The 20,451-nt window shown below is 42.7% G+C and overlaps 1 protein-coding gene across 2 annotated transcripts in view; it reads right to left on the bottom strand.

The window, feature by feature from the left end:
• Window positions 1-20,451, bottom strand: part of LOC144931684 (CUB and sushi domain-containing protein 3-like) — a 454,944-nt gene that overhangs the window by 19,030 nt on the left and 415,463 nt on the right. For both annotated transcript variants that reach the window (XM_078855833.1, XM_078855834.1), the window contains 9 exons: window positions 20,127-20,300; window positions 19,488-19,661; window positions 18,855-19,040; window positions 17,452-17,625; window positions 16,251-16,433; window positions 8,372-8,548; window positions 6,183-6,362; window positions 4,593-4,766; window positions 2,308-2,481 (listed from right to left, as the gene is read on the bottom strand). In XM_078855833.1, the coding sequence (XP_078711959.1) occupies window positions 2,308-2,481; window positions 4,593-4,766; window positions 6,183-6,362; window positions 8,372-8,548; window positions 16,251-16,433; window positions 17,452-17,625; window positions 18,855-19,040; window positions 19,488-19,661; window positions 20,127-20,300 (1,596 nt within the window). The remainder of the gene's footprint in view (window positions 1-2,307; window positions 2,482-4,592; window positions 4,767-6,182; window positions 6,363-8,371; window positions 8,549-16,250; window positions 16,434-17,451; window positions 17,626-18,854; window positions 19,041-19,487; window positions 19,662-20,126; window positions 20,301-20,451) is intronic.

The raw sequence follows: 20,451 nt of genomic DNA, 5'->3' as shown, positions 1-20,451 counted from the left end.
ACATTGTAAAGACCATTGTTGTGCCTAGTGGTAACGTGATACCTAACAGTGTCCAAACAAAATATAGTCCGACGACCTGTCTAAGACAGGTGTGGAGTTCTTGGACCCTTGGGAAGGAAGTTAGAATAGAAAGCAGCAAGATTGTGAATGTAAAGGCATTTGTATACTTGGGAAGTCTACTGACGTGGGACAACAACTGCACGAAAGACATAACACAAAGGCAAAAGGAGTAATGCAGGATTCAATAACATCTGTAATTAGCAAGCAAATCAGCTACAAGACCAAACTGAACAACTTAAGAGCATGCATGTTCAGTACAGCTTTGTATGCCCACGAGACCTGGACATTAAAAAGACTGACAGAGATCCGATATTGGCACTCAAAATGTATTGCTATAGAAGGATACTGCATCTAAGCTGGGCCCAAAGAGTGACGAATGTGAACGTAAGAAAAATGTTGCACATAGAAGAGGACCTCAAGATGCAAGCGGTGATGAGAAATAAACTAGCACTATTTTGACACATATGTAGGATGGACAACAGCAGTGGAATTAAAAGCGTGTTTTTTGGAAAAACGGAAGGAACTGAAAAGAGAAGACCTAACAGAGAACGGCTTGACGACATCACAAGGGATTGTTGCCAGAAAGATGTGGCCACTACGTGAGCATAGTGGTACAAGACAGAGAGGAAAGTGGAAACAAATGACGAAATGTGCAGTGGACACCTACGGGGCTATGTGCCCATGGATCTTCATGATGATGAGCCTCCCTGCATTGCCTGCTAATTACACTGTTGGAATGAAGACGTCCACCACAGGAAGCTCTCGAGAGCCGTTCGAGAGGATATTTTAAGAACTATGTGTGTATGTTGAACTTCTTTTGCACCCTATGTAGCCAACCATGCTAATCAGAGGTTCGGGGGAAGGACAAGAAACTTAGCACAAAAATAAGTTCTAAAGAAATGAATTTTCAATCTAGATTTATCATGAAAGTAATACTATTAATATGAATATGCATTACATTTAGTTTTACATTTTATTTAGGTTAACCAGTATTGATATTTGATGCTCTGTGTATTGCTTTTGATGTAAAATATTGTTTTTAAAATCCAGCATTTATCTATGCTGGTTTGAATACATGAGGCATGAATGAATAAATACAGGAAACCTTCCCCAATGCAATACTTCCTAATATCTGGACGACACCACCGTGCGTGCCCACTATTTCATGTGAGCTGCGCAGAAAACGAACTAACTCACTCTGTTTGGTGAATTTGACAAAGGGCCACTTGGAAAATGCAGGATAGGCAATATTATAGCACTCCAAACAAACTGTTACTCATCCACTGTAACTGTGCTTTCCATAATTAAAATGAAACTTCACCTTGTGTTTTATTTAATTGATTATGAAAAGGTGAAAACATTTTTTAATGTGAAATGAAACATTATTATTTATACATGCAGACAGTCTCGACTTGAAGGTTGAATTAGGAATGAGCAATGGCCTCAGGTGTTTTTTAAAATCATAATTAATTTACATTGCATATCACAGATGCTAAAAGATGAGCCTGTATATTTAGTAGGCATGATTAAATATTTTTCATATTTCTAAAAGTCGTAGTACAAACATCTTTCTGGTCTTTGGATGGCTGTTGGTAAAATCTAAAACAAATCATCATGCAAATGCTGCAATTCAATGTCACTGTACTCCAAATTTCATTAAATCCAAGTGGGCATTTAAAAACCAGTCCAGTATGTTTCAGTGGGCCAGTACAAACAACTTCATTTACAACCATGATCATTCATTAGGGGAAATGAGTTATGATGGTTTCAGCTGGTGCATGCAATATCAAACAACACATCATAAAGGCAAGCGTGCTTAGGCACCTCCTCCTGCAAGTGATCCAACTTAACCAGGATAAATGCCATCCCTGACAATGTTAAATCACACGTGTGTATAAATACCACCATGACACAAGTACAATTTGCATAAAGCACGACATAGGTGATTACATTGCAGTGATCATGTAAATAAACCATCCACATAATACAAAGTGTGGAGATTTGTACGTGCACATTTACGTCCTGTTTTTGTCAATGAGGGCCTCCCGACACATTTTGGGCCATGAGGGTGGGGGAGTCCAAAGCAACAATTGCTACTGCTGCACCGTCCTCTACTGCCCACAAGCACTATCCAGGCTCAACCTGCTTGGTTTCTGAGGTCTGATGGTCTCAGGCACATTCCAATTGATTTGGTTACAGGCCTACATATACACAGTGCAAGCATATATCAGAAATGTAGAGTATTACCGATGCAACGTGGTTGGGTTCCACTCCAGGTCCCATCAGCAGTGCACATCCGTAATGAGGAGCCGACAAGCAAGAGGGTATTTTTGCAGGTGAACGCCACTTTAGATTTGTACATGAAGCTTGTGCCTTCCCTCCTGCCCTCCGCAGGGACACCTGGATCCCCACAATATATAGCTGTAGGCACAAAAAAGAAGAAAATAATATAAAAATCCAGATTCATGACCAGCACATGAAGTAGTATATGCATACATATGCATAACTACAGTGGCATACATATATATGAGAGACAGAACAGCTGGAAAATGTTTTCATTCAACACAACTTGTGATTAATACATGTAAAGTTTTTAGACTGACTGTGGCTGTCTTAATATATATAAAATTACATAACATTTGCACACCTAAATGAGTCTGTGGCATTCATTCATAATGATCTAAATGCTGAACTTGCCTTTTAGCGGTAAGGAAATACTGAAATTGCATAAAACTTAAGTCAATAAACCTGACCGTGTCCCATTTATTATCTAGCAAAATAGTTTCCCACTGGTGTGAGGTAATCATACTTTTTCTGTGCAATGGTCACAAGCCTCACATTCACGAGCGGTAACCAAATTTTTTTAAAAAATGTTAAATACACTAATTCTAGATTTGAAGCTTTCGTGACTGCAAGGATTCATATTCTTAGGTTTTTTCGGTAAAGTCACGTAGGTAAAACATTAAAATTAATGAAAGTAAAATAAAATAAAAATCACGACGTTTCGGAGGCAACACAAGTCTCCGTCATCAGGTGGGACCGTCACACCTGATGATGGAGACTTGTGTTGCCTCCGAAACGTCGTGATTTTTATTTTATTTTAATTTCATTAATTTTAATGTTTTACCTACGTGACTTTACCGAAAAAAACCTAAGAATATTTAAATACACTATTTTATAAAATAGGTCATCATCATATGAGTGCACCTGTTTTAATGTAAAATGATCACTCGAATAAATGGCTTTAAAATAACACTTTCGGTGGAGTGGCAGTGTAACGATTAGCACACCACACTAATAACCTGCATGTGATCCAGCAGTAGATTGACAAAGAGTTGTAAATTATTATTATTAGCAGTAAACAACACTGTAAGTACATTGATTCTCAAAACTATTTTGTCCAGCCACCACATATATCTTCAAACATGTGTAGGGATGTTGCGGGAGGACAAACAAACACACAAGGGGTGGTTACGCCCGCACGCATAAGGCTGCCTACATCCACGTCCGCATCGGTTAGCCCTGGGGGGCTGTAACGGCGCTCTGATCCCCCACGGCCCCACCCCTCGGGGGGGAGTTGCTATATAAGGCGGAGAGCCGGTGGGCTCGGGGTTCAGTATTCAGCTTAACCAGTGAAGAGTGAAGACCGGCTAGATAGGCCCTGGGACTCCCCTGGCTCGCTGTCCTTCTAAGGACCGACCAGGGCAAGCCAGTGGCGTAGCCCCGAGAACCCAGAGCTGATGCTCTTGTAAGAGCCGGTCTGGTTGGCTAAGGGTGCCGTGATCCTAGCTTGGCCAGAGCTAGATCAGCTAGCCTCCCCTAGCTCTCGAGTGGAGGACCTGGGAGCAGGCTAGCCGGGCTAGTGTTAGTGGGGTTTCCCTGTTAGACGGGTGAAGGGGCCGTTACCCATTCAAGTGTTGTATACATTGGCCTGTGTTGAGTGTAAAGTTATAATAAATAAGTGTGCCTCCGACTACGTCGTCTACGTCTCCTTGATTGTGGGTTAACATTTAACGCGTAAGAACATTTTAATAGGAATGGTATATCGAAACTGAAAAAAAGGCCATTGCCTCGAATAACAACACCAGTATGTGCTTGTGCAATGTTGAGCAGACAGTACTAAACACCGGTCGTACTTGGGGAGTATGCTGGATGTATGTATGTATTTTTAACTTATTTTGCACTGTACGTTGCTAACCATGTGAATCGGAGGTGCAGGGGAAGGACAACAAACTAAACACAAAAAATCAGCTCCAAAGAAATGAGTTTTCATTTTAAATTTTAAAGTGCATTACTCCAGTGGCTTCTTAATATCAGAAGAACGAGTGTAGCAGAAGGCCACAGAAGCGCATCTTAAAACACGCGATGCAGTGACCGTCTTTGTTTGATGGCTTGCTAAAAGTCGCTACGAGGATGATCAGAGTGCATGTGATGGTTTACGCTCCTTGACGAGATCAGCCAGGCATTCGTGGCAAGCACTTTGTGCCTAACGAGTGAATTCTACGTGATGTAACGCGCGTGTGTGTTTTTACGCAGGCACTGTGGGACGTCGCCCCTCCATGTGCCGTTGCCCTCGCAGGTGAGCGTGGCAGGGAAGGAGAGCTCGTAGCCCGAGGAGCAGCTGTAGCTCACGCTGGCTCCCCACGAGAAGTCTGAGCCCAACAGCCGCCCGTTCAGCACCCTCGGCGGCTGCCTGCACGTGATCACTGCAAAAAGGGAACACAGCGCGGTTATTGTTGTGTTCTTTATTTCAAACATGGTGTACCCAGGGATAACGAATTAATGAAGTAGGCGCCACTTCATTAGTGGGGAATTAGTTGGCAATTAGTATACGCCATTCAGTTCGAGAAGGGGGTGGGTGGCTTGCACCATTAATTAAGAGGGAGTGCAGTATAGACCTGGAGAACACTTTTGAGCATGGTAAAATGTGGGGAGAACATTTCGAGAAGATATATATATAAACATGCTATAATGGGGAGACTGGATGTGTAAAACCAATTTAAGAACTTTGTGAAAATGCTTTCACATCTAATTTTCAACATGCAATTAAACACATTTCCCTCTTCAGTAATTTGCAAATTAGAATGCTCTGTACCAACAACTCGAGCACGGAATGTATTACACAATATCATCGTGCTCCCATCGAAGTTGGAAATTCAGTATTGATGAGAAATTCCTGCACTATGAAAATGCACATGAAATGATGTCTTGCAAACTACTTCCTCACTTATCCACCTATGTGTATAAATCAGCTCACCTGTGAACCATTTTACCTGCAGATGCTTTTGAATTTCCTTGAGCCAGAGCTGCAAAGAACTCCGTGTTTTGTCACACAACCAAACACTCCCCCCTGGCCATGTACCGAGGTGTCAGAACTATAGGAAGTAAACGATTAATAAATCTACCCAAAATAGCACGTTTCCTGCAGCCATTTGCCATGCATCAGAATCTTTATGTATTTATCTACGAGGCTCTTTTTCGCAGATCTCCAGTAGTGTGAGCTGCATAGTTGCAGTCACTTAATTGAGAGAGATAAATTGACATCAAACAATAACTTTACTTAGATGCGACGTAAATCGAATTTACAGCATCTTCTATTTCCTCATTTGTCATTTGCTTATGTTCATTCAGACTACACTTGGAGAAGAAATGCCTAACCCCCATTGAATGCCACTAAATGTACTTGTACTGCATTAACATGTCAATTCCTTTTGAGAAACAGCGATTACAGAGGGATACTGTATTCTCAAATGTACAGGACAACTTGGATAGACGAGATTATCCGTGGTGATTTAAAACCAGAAGAGACCTCAAGTAGCTTCCTCATCAAGCCTGATTCTCAAACCAGGCAAGATGAATGCTGCTCCTCTGCCACAGTCGTCTGGAAATCCAACCCTCCTTCGCTGTGCACATTGGCACCTAAAGATGTCCCTCCTTCCGTCGTTTTCTGCCACGCCTCTGAATGTAACTTTAAGTGCGAATTGTGCACGTAATATATTTACAAAGGGCATCAATTATCAATATATTAAAATATTGCACCTCTCTGGCCCGTCGACACAGCAGTGAACATTAATGCCTGAGGTAGTGATCTGCATGCGGTTGGCTTGTTGTGGGTGACTCACCGTGACACGAGGGTAAAGCACCACTCCACGTGCCATCCTTCTGGCACGAGCGCACAGCAGTGGCTCCAGTGTTCATGCTATATCCTGGGTAGCAGTGGTAGGAAACATTTCGGCTGAATGTGAACTCCTTTCCCAGGTAAAATCCATTCGCAGCGACTCCTGGATTTCCGCAGCTGATGACTGTGAATCGAAATCACACAGATGCACGTATGAGATGCTTGCGGGTTTGTACAACTGTGTAGGTTTTTGCGGGCCTGCTACAAAGGACGTCGATGTGCTTTTGGCTTCTACCACATGGTGCGCAGCAGAACACAAAAACACATTGGACGGTTTACCCATTTAAAAAAAAAATGCACAGTGATTTACTTATATAACCATAATATCAGCTCTTTATGTATCAAGCAGAGCATCAAGATGGATCTTCTTGGGATTATTGGCAATGTATTGAGAATGTGTGCTTATAGGAATAAACTAGAATGCCTGGTGAGAATCCATGCACATGAAGGGTTAGTATTGAAATGTTTCACCGAGAGCTATTATTTGAATTAAATGTACTGTAGTTTGAAAGATATCAAGTGGAAAATATACAGGTTCATATAATTATAAAGCACCTGAGGGTTGGGATAATTTAGATCACAATTACCAAAAAGACTTTCTGAAAAATGTAATAATACTAGAACCGTTTTCTTCATATTTTTCCCATAGTGTTCAATTAAATACACAGGGATCAATTTTGGTCTACACCGCTCCTTGCCAAATGCCTTGTAGGGACACACTAATGTTCATTTGAAGACAAATGATTGCACATTCGCAATCCTGAAAGATTGTGCAGACAAGTGCTGCTGGCTGGCGCTTGGGTTGCTTATCCATCACACAGGAAGGTGTGGGAGTGCGCGGCTATAACTACTGAGCTTTGCAAACTTTATTTAATTACAAACCTGTGTCAACCTGGAGGATGGTCTTACGTTAAAATTGTAGCGATTGAGTTTGAAAATTCATCTTTAGTACCTTCAGAGCTACGAGCCTGTGGGATAGGACTCGAGACCGACTGTTGGATCGGCTGCCTTAAACCTGCAGCTCAAACTTTATGTTAACAATCATGAATTTAAAAAGTCAGAAATGTAATGTGTGTGTGGGTGGGGGGGGGCTCCATATGCCATGAAGGGTCGATAATCACGACTCTCGGAGAGCATTTAGCTTTGCTATTTTGCTAATTATCATACAAACTGGAAAATAAAGACCATTCCCACACTTTACCCCACCGTAAGTGGTCCATAATTTTAACTTGTGTAGTCAAGCTGTGAGGAACAATTGCATAAGTGGCCTGTAATAAGTGGTGACCAGATTTAAATTCACGCGTACAAGGGGAAAACACTCAATGTCTGCACACGGAGGTAAAAACACTACTTGATAACATATCAGCGCAAATGTGTCTTAAACAACAAAACACGACAGGAATAAAAGCTTGTTTTGCAGTTCAAGGGATCACCATTCGTGCGAATATTCTGCACACACTTTTGTGATGACCACCAGCTCAAACGGGACAGAAAGACAAGGTACACTGTTTCATCCCCATTCGGACTTATCCGTAGAACATAGCTCTCATTGCCTACTGCTTCCATTTGAAGAACTAACATTGGACAGCTCTCTCTCTCTCTCCCCCTTCACTGTGGGGACAAATGCAGCACAGCCTAGGGGCAACAGAAAGCACAATTGAAGCACTTTAGCTGGAGAGGCAATTTAACAACTGGTACAGCATGTAGCCTGCATGCTATGCTGGATGTTACAAGAATCACATTGCCATGCAGGTCAGTACGTGACACATATCATGACTCCATATCTACATTATTCAACAAACCAGCTTCCAAGTTGACATGTTACCAGTCTATGCCACCACATGCAAATGAGGAATATTTTCCAAACTTACCTTTTTTTTAGGACATCTCATGTTAATAGTTACCCCTGACTAAATAAAAGTTGTGAACAAAACTCGTTAATGTACGTGAAAAATCTAAGGGATTTCTTTATAAGATAATATAATCTATAATAATGATTAGCTGGACCAAGTAATCATTGTGATTATTACAGACATAATAGCAGTGCGGAAATGTAACTTCCATGGCTCATCTATTGTTTTTGGACACTCGATGTATATGTGCGTGTGTGCACACGTATTCGTTCATACACACCGGTGCACACAGGCAGAACGCCGGTCCAGGTGGCATTGGCGCTGCAGAGGCGGTTGGAGAGGCCTGACATCTGGTAGCCGTCCCAGCAGGCGTAAGTCACGGAGCTGGAGAACACCACGCCGTCGCTGTGCAGGATGGAACCTCCTGCCGGCACGCCCGGGTTCCCGCACCACACCGCTGGGCACACACGTACATCCCATGCTCGGGTGTCCAGGCTGGAGTTGTACTCTTTTACAATATACATTAAAAACGAATTTCTTTAGAAATATTGTTTTGTGTTTAGTTTGCTGGATCTCCCCCCACCCCACACATCCGATAGCACGGTTGGCTACGTACGGTACAAAAGATGTTCAACATACATACACGGTATAGGCTGCTGCTGGGGTGAGCGCTGCTGGGTGAAGGTGTGGCGGAAGGGCCTCACCAAGCATTCTGTCAACTGCCTGCCCGAGCGGGTTCCCCCATGCACTGCGTCTATTTTCACAAGCCAGCGTGGTGCATGCCCTATTACAATACAGTTAGTCCCTTTCAGTTCACAATGAGTTAGGTGCAGGTGCAGCCCTCAAGTTTCTTAGTCATGCCACTGCTGGCGGAATGGGTCTTTTGCATCGCACACTTTCGGACGTGCTTCTGCGGCCATCTGGAAAACTCTTCCTTCCGATATTAGGAAGCCACTAGAGCTATGAACTTTTAAATGTAGATTGAAAAATAATTTATTTTTGTGTTTAGTTTGTTAGTTTCTTGTCCTTCTCCCCCACCTCTGATTGGCATGGTTGGCTACTTATGGTTTGAAAAAAGTTGAACATACATGCATTATTATTATAATAGCAAATATAACAACGATTTTCTTTATATTCTTGATTTGAAGCTATCGTGACTGCAGGAATCCATACTCTTTGGTTCTTTCGGTAAAGTCACGTAGGTAGAAAAATCATAGATCACAACGCTCCGTTTTTGTCCCTCGCCCGATTAGCACGATTGGCACGATTGGCTAACTGCTCCACATGTACACATACAGTCACACACACATACAACAAAAAATCCCCCACATCACCTTTTATCAGAGTGTTGGGGCAAGTGCTGTTAGTGAACACTTATGAAGGCCGGCATGGCACACAAGGGGATGGGTGGCCACGACCACGCCCGGCCGCCTTTGTCTCAATAATGGCAATGTTTACACACTGCGCCAGATACTTATTTGAGGCTGAGTCGACTTAGGAGAGGCCCAGGACGGGTTCAGCTAATCATCACTGGTGATGGCCATGAGCAGGAATCAAATTCGAGTCGCTGGGTTCGTTAGTGCAGAGTGCTACCCACTACACTACCGCTCTCCACTACACAGACAGACACACACATGTACAGACACAAATACACACAAGCATATCGCCCATGCATAATAATTATTATCTGTAAACTTAAGAGATCATTTGCACACAAGCATATCAACAAACACATACACATATATAACATCATGCACATAAATGAACATTCATGTTAATGTTAACTACGTATCGCTATTTGTGCATAACAAAGTTTCCACGCTTTGCACTAAGCTGCTGTTAAGAACAAGCCCTAAGCATGTTTATTACTTCCCAAACTTTCATAATAAGGGAGATGCAAGTAACTAAGCATGCTGCTTAAAATGCAGCTGCAATGCAACTCTGGTACATGTGTTGCATTACTTAATTGTCGTGTTTATTTAATGCATAAGTAAACAGTGTCTCTTTGTCTGTGATAACATGAAATCCACTTTGTTTCTTCCAGAACCACATTCATACAGAAAATTAAGTTGAGTTAGTACCCATGCTGACAATTGTATGCAGTTATGTGCATGTTACAACGAACAAAATTGACATTTCATACAATTTTAATTATTTTAAACGATAACCGGACCATAATTGCATTATTCAATTGATCTTGAGTTTATATAACTATTTTAAAATTTAGTTTCATCATCAGCAGCAGCAGACATGAATCTATCCACTTTTGGATGAAGGCCTCCCTCCCTATGAAATTTTCATTCGTCCTGGTCTCACAATGCAACAATTAATCACGCAATTACAAATGATCTGCTTTCATTATTCCATCTCTGTTGGGGACATCCTCTAGGTTGTGTTTCCTCACTTGACTGTCACTCCGTCATGAGTCTCGATCACCGGCCATCGTCCCCTTCTAGTGACATGTTCTGCCCAAGCACACTTAAGTTTAATAAGTCAGTAGTATGCCTCTAATTTGCATGTGTAATCTCACCCATGGGTTGCTTTTTGTTTATCTCGGTGTATTCACAGCAAACTTACTGGCTTTCAAATATGTTACATGAATGATTGCGTGTATATTATCACATCAAAGATAATTAAATGTAACGTTAATGGAAAAAGCAAAAAAACATTACGTCGGTTTAAAAAAAATATTTAAGTATTCCACACGTGTAATTTATTTAATATCAGCATTTGTTAATAAAATTGCACAGTTTAATGACATCACATAAATCATTTCATTCAATTAAACTAAATCGTCTTCGATAATACGGTTCCCAAATAGAGAGAACATAAAATATATATTAATTGCGATTTTAAATCCCCTGACTGGAAGCCATGCGATAGTGCAGTCAGCGCAGAATTGGGATCGGGCATGATTCACGGACACTGTGGGTTTGATTAAGAGAGTGTGCAGATGATGGATCGCTCCTTCACGACCCTGGGCCCCCTTTTAAGCTCAGAATGTTGCCAGGATTATGTGACCGTGCAATTTGGTCTTCTGGCCGTAATCTGAGCCACTACCAAGCATGAATGTATCTATTCACACCGAATTCTGCTGGTATATACGAGTTCACAGGTGGGTAGTTTGAGATCATGAGAATCTGCCTCTTGCAGGTCACATCGTCTTATTAAATATTTTCGTGGATTGTAACTTTTCATGGTCCAATAATAAAACACATCTGCGGTGTGCTTATATATTCGCCCTATCTCCATGCGTGCGTGCTTATTGCGAGTTACATTTGAAGCTCTTGAAGCCCTTTGATGAAAGTTTGTGCTTTATTAAACTGGTGTAACACTACACCAATATTTACATAAAAATACAGCTGAGAGTAAAATACCAAAGTCTATATAAATTGGCTTGGATACACGTGCAGATTAGATGTGTGTATTTGTGTATTGAGCTATTTCCTGTAATTTTTGCTCCAAATGCAGTTTTAAACGTTCAATATGCACAGAAAATTAGAATCTAACATCACAACAATAATAGAGTATGGTTACTTTATATCATCTACATGTGGCAACTCTTCAATGCATTCTGCCCAACATATAACTATAGAAAATATCAGCTTCACACACAAACAAAAACAGCTGTGTGTTATACAGTATCAGATTTAATATAAAAGAAAAAATGTGTCGTTTTTATGATGACCTATTTGCCATCAAAATCGAAAGCGATTTCTTGACATACAATATATTTGGTGAAATTAAATTGTATGGTCAATTAATTTCCTATTTTACTAATGCTAACAACAATGCTAAGGAATGCCAGGTAGCTCAGAGGTTAGAAGAACCTACGTTTCAATCCAGGAAACTCCATATGATTAAACTAAGTTCACACGTGGGGTGAGTTGATGGTTCCAGCCTAGCACCAATGACTTTACAACAACAATAAAGACATTGTAAACATGTGGGTAAATCCAGCTTTGATAATGACAAATGTCATAGCAGGCCAGGTCGAAAAGCGATGCCTCCTCACTGTGCAGACCAGAGGTCACTTTCAGGGCTCTCATAAGTAGTTCCGTGATATCCTATTATGAGGGCTTCTCTATAAAATGAAGGTTTTATACTGCTCTGTGAGAGTTTTCCGAATGGATTATTCATCTCAAGACATAGATGACAATCGGGCAAATTATTTGGAAACAGAACGGGAGTGACAACAGGTAAACATGTTCATGCGTGTAAAACAATCAAATGAGCTGATTAGATGAAAACCGCCTCGATTACTTTATGACCAAAAGCATAAGGAATAGAAGCAGGGGGTCGAGGCGCTCGTAACGCATCCAGTATTTATGTAGCAGTATTCAGCGCTCAAAGTATATGCAAGTGACTTTGGTCAGCACTATTGGGCAGGTTAATTCAAATATCCACCTAATGTGCACCATCAGCTTCCATCTGCCACGACAGCACTACGTTGACATTAGTAAATTATTCGGTTTTTAATTTGTCTTCGGCAGTTATATGGCTTTTGTCCTGAAATCGCAAGTGCTATCCGAATGGCGTACAACAAAAGAGGACATAAATAAATAATAAATATGCCAAGCCTTGAGCGGGAATTAAAGAGTTTGCTCCTCAGAAGAAGATTCAATTACATTTTAAGAACATCAGGACATTATCTTGAGACTTGAGTTAATATGGAATAGGCTATATATATATTCTAGAGCCAGTACAGTCCGTATAGCATGAAGATTTGAATGTCCAACGTCTGTGTTTTAGCTGATTACGTTAAATTGGCTACCTTAGTTAATGCTGCATTAAAATGGGACACACAATTTAAAGATGTATTCATAGGTATGGTGTCACACACAGAATAATTACATTTGTTATCAAGATTTACTTTATGTAGACAATAATGTGCATTAAATTATCAGCAGACATTCAAATATTTGATTTCACACACATGATAATAGAATACGTTATTTGTAACGTACCCCAACAATGCTGCTATCTTTTAAATATCGCTTACAACAATATAAAGAAAAATAATAGATCACGACGTTTCGATCACAACACAAGCAATCGTCATGAGGTGGGACAACTACAGCAAGAAAAAACTGCTGAAGTAGGCGAGAGATCTGCCGTGGCACGAGGTTATATAGGCCTTGGCAGTAGGGGGGAGAGAGAAGGGGGGGGGAGGCTGGGCAGAAAGTGGACCCTGCAGCAGCACCCGGGTCACTGGAGTAGAGATCGGAGAGATGCACAGAGATAGAGAGAAAGACACACAGAGAGTCAGAAATAACAGCTGACATAGGCAGGTAGGTTGGAAACATCACAGTCAGTAAAGACTTTACCTGGTTAATAACGTCCTTCCAATGATTGCTCAGTTTGTACCCATCTTCTCGGTTGAAGTTGTGTCAGTGTTTCTATATCTGGATGGCTTCATGAACAAATTTCTGATAATAACCAGTGGGTTTTCAGAGTACCTTCGTCTTGGAAAAGTCAATTTCGTGTGAACCCACTGCGTTAAAACAATGATCAGCAATGGCAGACGTATTGGTCCTACCGTGTTTCAGATCAGCCTTGTGTTCGCGAACGCGGTCCGAGACATGTCGTTTCGTGACATGTCGTTTCGTTTCCCCAATGTAACTGCTGCCACAGCCACAACTCAGTTTGTAGACACCCGGGTATTGCATATCAGGAATCACATCCTTTACAGATGGGATCAAATTACAGATTTTGTGTATTGTGTTGAAACGAACCTGGATCTTGTGTTTGTTTAAGATTTTGGAAATCTTTTTCGTAACCCCTGCTATGTATGGCAAAGTGATGGTATTGGTTGGATCCTCTGATGGTTGTCTCCCCATGACTGGGGAGACAGCTTTGCGGATTGTACGGTCAGAATATCCGTTCATCCTGCTGCCGCGGTGGCCCACTTTACTCCAGTGGCCCGGGTGCTGCTGCGGGGTCTACTTTCTGCCCCGCCTCCTTCCCCCCCTTCTCTCTCCCCCCTACTGCCGAGTCCTATATAACCTCTTGCCACGGCAGACCTCTCGCCTACTTCAGCTTGTGTTGCGAGCGAAACGTTGTGATCTATCATATTTCTACCTACGTGACTTTACCGAAATAATCAAAGAGCATGGATTCCTGCAGTCACGATAGCTTTAAATCAAGAATATAAAGAAAATCGTTGTTATATTGGCTATTATAATAATAATAATAATGCATGTATGTTGAAATTCTTTCAAACCACAAGTAGCCAACCATGCTAATCAGAGGTGGGGGAGAAGGACAAGAAACTAACAAACTAAACACAAATATAAATTATTTTTCAATCTACATTTAAAAGTTCATAGCTCCAGTGGCTTCCTAATATCAGAAGGAAGAGCGTTCCAGTCAGCCGCAGAAGCGCACCTGAAAGCGTGCGATGCAGTGACAGCCTTTGTTCGAAATAATGGTTACCAGGATAATGATAGTGTGATATGTTACAAAAATGCAGCACTTGAATACTTTTAAATAGATGCTAACCAAAACAGATGTATGTGACGATGCTACATTTGAGCACATTGATTATGACATGCAGGGAGCTGTGATAATTATATGAATGCTCATTTGCCCCCCCCCCAACCCTAGGGGCATTTCACTCTGTTCCAGTCATTATGCACTACTTCTGGTATTAACAGCACAGTTTTAAATGTGCTTCCAATTTCACACTAGACTGGCAAGACTATACACTTTGCTAGCATACAAATGTTCAGAATATGCCCAGTCTATCTGAATATGAATCAATGCATTTGTAAACAGCTTAACAAGCCGAGGTGACATTTTCACTTTAGTTTTCCTTAAAGAGTACAAATATATTAAGCTTAAAAATATATTGGTTTCCATTTACAGATTTTTTTCCACCTGCAAATGTAGGATTTTTTCACATTTCGTTAGATGTTAATTTATAAATGTCGTATGTTTCGCATTTATGTATGTACGTAAGCTTAACTTTTTTCGCACAGTACATACACCAACCGTGCTAATCACAGGTGTGGGAATAATGACAAGGCTTGTGGACATTTACTCTGAGCAGGCCCGAGTTCGTAACATTCACCAAGTTCAGCGTTACCTGGCATCAACTCACGACTGACCAAAATAATTCAACCTTGGACAAAATGAGCCCATCGAGCCTTACTTGTTACGTCCCCATGCAATGGAGCATGTATCATTTATTCCACTGTTTAACATGACTGTCTGTGTCATTCAATCTTTGGTGGACAGCTCTGTTATTTAATCAGAAAAGCTTCCATTGGTGCGAAGAGCACTCCACATGTCCTCGCTATTCTGGACGCAGCAAAGCAGCAATTTGACGCAAAGTCCCCACGCTGGCATCTAATTGCATTTCCGCTCCACTTTGTTGCTGTGTTTGCACGTGTTTTCAAGCTGGGAATAATACTAAACTGAAAAAAACCTGATATCTTGCATGGGTCTGATTGGCGAATATTTATTTTCATCCAATTTGTTGTAAGACCATGCTGATGTCTATCCCCAACAATGGTACAAATTGCCAAAACGAGACATGTGTATGTACAAGTGTATGTACATGTGTATGTACATGTGTATGTACATTTGTATGTGCATGTGTATGTACATGTGTATGTACATTTGTATGTACATGTGTATGTACATGTGTATGTATGTTGAACTTCTTTCGCACCCTATGTAGCCAACCATGATAATCGGAGGTGTGGGGGAAGGACAACAAACTTAACACAAAAAGCAGTTCATGTGAAGAAGTGAATATCAGTGAATATGCATATTGATATCACAGGGGAACTATTATAAATGCTTCATCACCATTAATCCACTGCAATCTCCTGAAATCCCACAACGTGACTATCCACCTGGCAAATGCACAGGAGATGATTTAATCTCTCCATCTCCTCGGTAAATGTCCTCCCGGACGTGTACTATTCTTTCACTGAAATGCTTTACAAACGTTACAACAGGACATGCTTTCAGACCATAAAGAATGGGACGGGCGGGCGGTGGGGGGGATACACTTCTAAGTGCTGATTCATCTGTGCGGGCAGCAATCCGTGCCTGCCCTCGAAGTGACAGCACCTGCATTGCGCCTTGCGCAGTGAGCGACACTTTACGCAACATGCCTGGGACACGCATGTGAACCCGGCTTGGATTACCTTTGCACTCAGCCTGGCTTCTCGACCACGAGCCGCTGGGGAGGCAGACGCGCTCACTCGGGCCATGCAGCGCGTAGCCGACGGCGCAGCCGAAGCGGACGACGCTCTTGACGCGGAACTCCTCGCCACTCCTGTGGCCATGCGACGGTATGCCGGGGTCGCCGCATGAGCCCGCCGAGTCTCCTGAACCACGAGTTAGAAGACGCACGGAACCGTATATGCAGTGGCAGCTTTTTGGCTGCATGATAAAGTTCACGCATTACATGGGATGGAGCTTCAATTGTTAAGGCTCATCCATCTTAATCTTACTCATTCTTAATGAAAATAAAATAAATATATCACAGAGTGAGCTAATTAGAATGATTTAGGTTATTGGACTTTACAACAGAGTTTCCTGTTTTCCACATATTCCAGAAAGCTTTGGCACCACTGGTCTAAGTTGTGAGATAGATTGTAGATTTGCAGGACCACGAGTGACGGTGACTGCATGTGAACAATTTCAACCAGCGGTGAATAGAATGACTATTGCTGCTGATGCTGATGTTAAGCAATACGTATATTGCGATGTCATAAGGTATGTCTGATAGCTGCCTGAAAAATAGCTGGCCAACAGGACCAAATATTTGGATAAATTGCTTTAACCTTACAAAGGACATGGGCCTCCTCAAGATACAAATTGTAGATATTGCTAAATTGTTTTTTTTAAAGTAAAGAGCGATAATAACAATTATAAACGAAAACATTTTGAACTAGCCTTTTGCCCGTCCAAGAACGGGTGTATTGCAGTAAATCTGAAACTTGCAAGTGAAAAGCAGACCGTGACGTGATATTCCTTGCATCCATTCATGTGCAATTTGTAAGGCCGTGGTGACACAGACTTATTTCATTTAAAGGTTATAATCCCGTGTTCATCATGACGTCCTTTTTACTTCTATGTCTCAACAGCGTTACGGAGATCGCGTGACGTGAGGGTTCTGCCTTTGTAGTGAGGGTTGTAAGTTGACGCTGAGGAGGGGGAAGGAGGCGCCTCACCCCCCTTGTGGAGTGACGTCACCCGCTAATAATTATTAATGACGGGGTGGGGGGTGTCCATTTGGAGGACGTCACCTGTTCATGATTATTAATGAGGGGGGCTGGTCGACGTGGAGTGTTACACACTGACATTCTTGGGTAAATATAGCGGCAAATTTGTGTGCCTCACCAGAGCAGTGCGGCTGGGCGCCGGTCCAGCGCCCATCGGCCTGGCAGGAGCGAGTGGCATTGCCGATGAGAAGCCGGCTCCCCATGCAGCTGTAGGTGACGGTCGCCCCGAACGTGAACCTCTCCCCAGACAGGAGGGAATTGGGGGCCACTCCTGGGTGTCCGCAGCTCACCACTGCAGGACAACGCATCTTATTAACATAGGAATTGGCTTAACAAAAAGGTGCAGCCTCGCAGTTGTTTGCTCCCGCCACTGCTGGCGGAAGGGCCTTCACTAGAGGGAGCTCTAGAGGGCCCTTCTAGTGGGCATTTTGGTCTATTCCTCTTCGTTGGTCAAAAGATCTTGGAAGAGATGAAATTATCCACGTTTTAACCCACCACACATCACAACCTGCCAATTGACTAACAGTGACATAAACCATTTATACTGCTAGGGTGGTGGAGGCGCGGTGGGGGGTAGGATTTAAGAAATTTGATCCATTGATTCAACTGCCACACCAGAAAATCAAATCAAACTGGTGAATTCTGGACTGCAAGTGCAGCGGTGCTAACCATTACACCACCGCAGGACAGCATCCCCGCAGCCGGAAGATCTGGCCTCATTGTGTTCGAAAGTGAATGTAAATCATTCATCTTTGCAAGGTCAGAAAATAGCTTTTCTCAGAAATGGCTTGGAAACCGGGACCAGTGTGTGTTTTGTATTACTTCATTTCAGACTTTGTGTATGGACCTTGAAGTACGAGACACGTACACACTGTGAAACGTGCATTGGTAACAGGCTGCAGTGAGCCACCGATAGGTTTCTATGCTGTTTTGATTCATGCCATATTGGCGTTGTCATACGGGGTTCACAGAGTGCATTACGAACAGCAAAAGTTCGCGTGAAATTTCCATAGTACCCTTGTCAGCCTGAGCCACAAAACAAATAGATGTGTTTTAAGAAACTGAATTTTTTCTCAAGCCACAAATTTTTCCCACACTGATTTATGACAACTAAAAAATAGCCAGATTAGCTGCATCTCTTGATGCAGCTAATCTGGCTGTGACGGTCCCACCTGATGACGGAGACTTGTGTTGCCTCCGAAACGTCGTGATTTTTATTTTATTTTATTTTCATTAATTTTGATGTTTTACCTACGTGACTTTACCGAAAAAACCTAAGAATATGATTCCTTGCAGTCACGAAAGCTTCAAATCTAGAATCAGTGGCAAGTTATATCAATACCGATCCGGCCCTTCCCTACACGTTCACCAACCTGCGCTGATCATACTGAAGGGAACAACAACAAAAACCTCCATTACTGACAAAGTGTGGTGGATTGAAAATAGCTAGAATTTGTATTTATGAAACATTCATTATAATTATTGTTCCACTTTACACGAGATTTCCATGAAAGTACTCACAAAAGCACTGTGGGATGGGCCTGTCCCACAATCCATTGGGCAGGCACGTTAGCACTGACGAGCCGATCAGGTAGAAACCTTGCTTGCAGTCGTAGAAGACCACGGAGCCAAACACGAACTTGCCGTAGCCTTTGTTCACCTTGCGGACCCCATTGAGCGGTTCTCCAGGGTCAGGGCAGCTTACCACTAGAGACACCAGGCAGCAGCAGCAGCAGATGCCAACGAACTCGCATCACCTTCACGTGTATAGCAGATGGCAGCTCCGTGCCCAGTGAACTGAGTATGGGTCACCTCTTCAGAGTAATGCAATTTATGGAGTAATTATGCAATACACAACTGTGATCTTGTGATATTTGTGTCCCTGTGTAATACTCCTGATTCCCCAAGCCACTGGATGTATACTATATCGAGCGTCTGCTTTCGTAACATCATGAATTACACACGTATAAGTTAATTGCCAATGGGTGTGTTTTAACACATCCCTGTTCATCACAGCACAATTCCCCTGTGGCCACAGAGTCCGCTCGTATGCTTCTACACCTCCGACAATAACTTTAACTGAAATCACGTTTCCGTATTTCTATTTTCACCAGCAATTCAATTTCCAGGCTGCCATGCAAAGGGCCGCTGTACCTTTGCACGTTGGTAGGGGCTGGCTCCAGAGGGCATCTGGCATACACTGGGCCTGGCTGGCGCCCTCGCTGATGTAGCCGGAGTTGCAGGTGAAGTTGACGGTGTCGTAGAGGTGAAAGCTGCTGCCTTCTGTCAGGCCATGCACCGGTGTACCGGGGTGCCCACAGCTGATTGCTGTAGCCAGTCCATTCACATGTCAAGAAGCACCGTGCAAAGGACACAGCATTCGTTTAGAACAGCACTGACCCAGTGATAAATTAAATACGAAAAAATATATATGTAAAAACTAAATAATGGAGCACGCATAATTACGCAATTGTCCTACCTTGAATCTTAATGTTTTTGTATTTGCCTCAAGGACACCGGTTATTCTTCGTGTGAAATAGTATTAGTACGATCCCTTTTAATTTCTATTTGCAAAGACGGCACTTGCACAAAAATACCACATCTCCACAATAGGCGTAGGCAATTCAAGGCGAGGGGAACTTTCAATTTTCGAGGCACTCAAATAGGCTCCTTAGCCCCCATAGCCCTCTCCCCAATGGGCACGCGGAGGCATCGGCGCGCTCACGACGGACGAGAGAGAGAGGGGGGTGGGAGAGAGTTCAAGCCGCGGGCGAAACGCGCGCGGTTACTCACGCACGCAGGCGGGCGGCTGCCCGGACCACTGGTGGTCCTGCTGACACATGCGTACGGAGGAGCCCACGAGGCGAAATCCGGGCTGGCAGCGGTACACCACCGTGTCGTGGTAGCCAAAGCTCTCCCCCACCACCGCTCCGTTGGGCACGGGATCGGGAATGCCGCAGTGTCCAGCTGTGTGTGTGTGCGTGAGTGCGCACGGTTAAGGAGCGTCGCCATCACGCAGAGAATGTTGGTTATCTGTGAAGTTTTGCTCGCCGACTGGAATTGGAGAAATAATAAGGGCATAACTGTACCCTGTGCAAGTCACGTGACATATTCATGC

Source organism: Lampetra fluviatilis, chromosome 4 (genome assembly GCF_964198595.1).
Source record: "Lampetra fluviatilis chromosome 4, kcLamFluv1.1, whole genome shotgun sequence".
Taxonomy (NCBI): domain Eukaryota; kingdom Metazoa; phylum Chordata; class Hyperoartia; order Petromyzontiformes; family Petromyzontidae; genus Lampetra; species Lampetra fluviatilis.
This window is presented reverse-complemented; position numbering and strand designations above follow the sequence as displayed.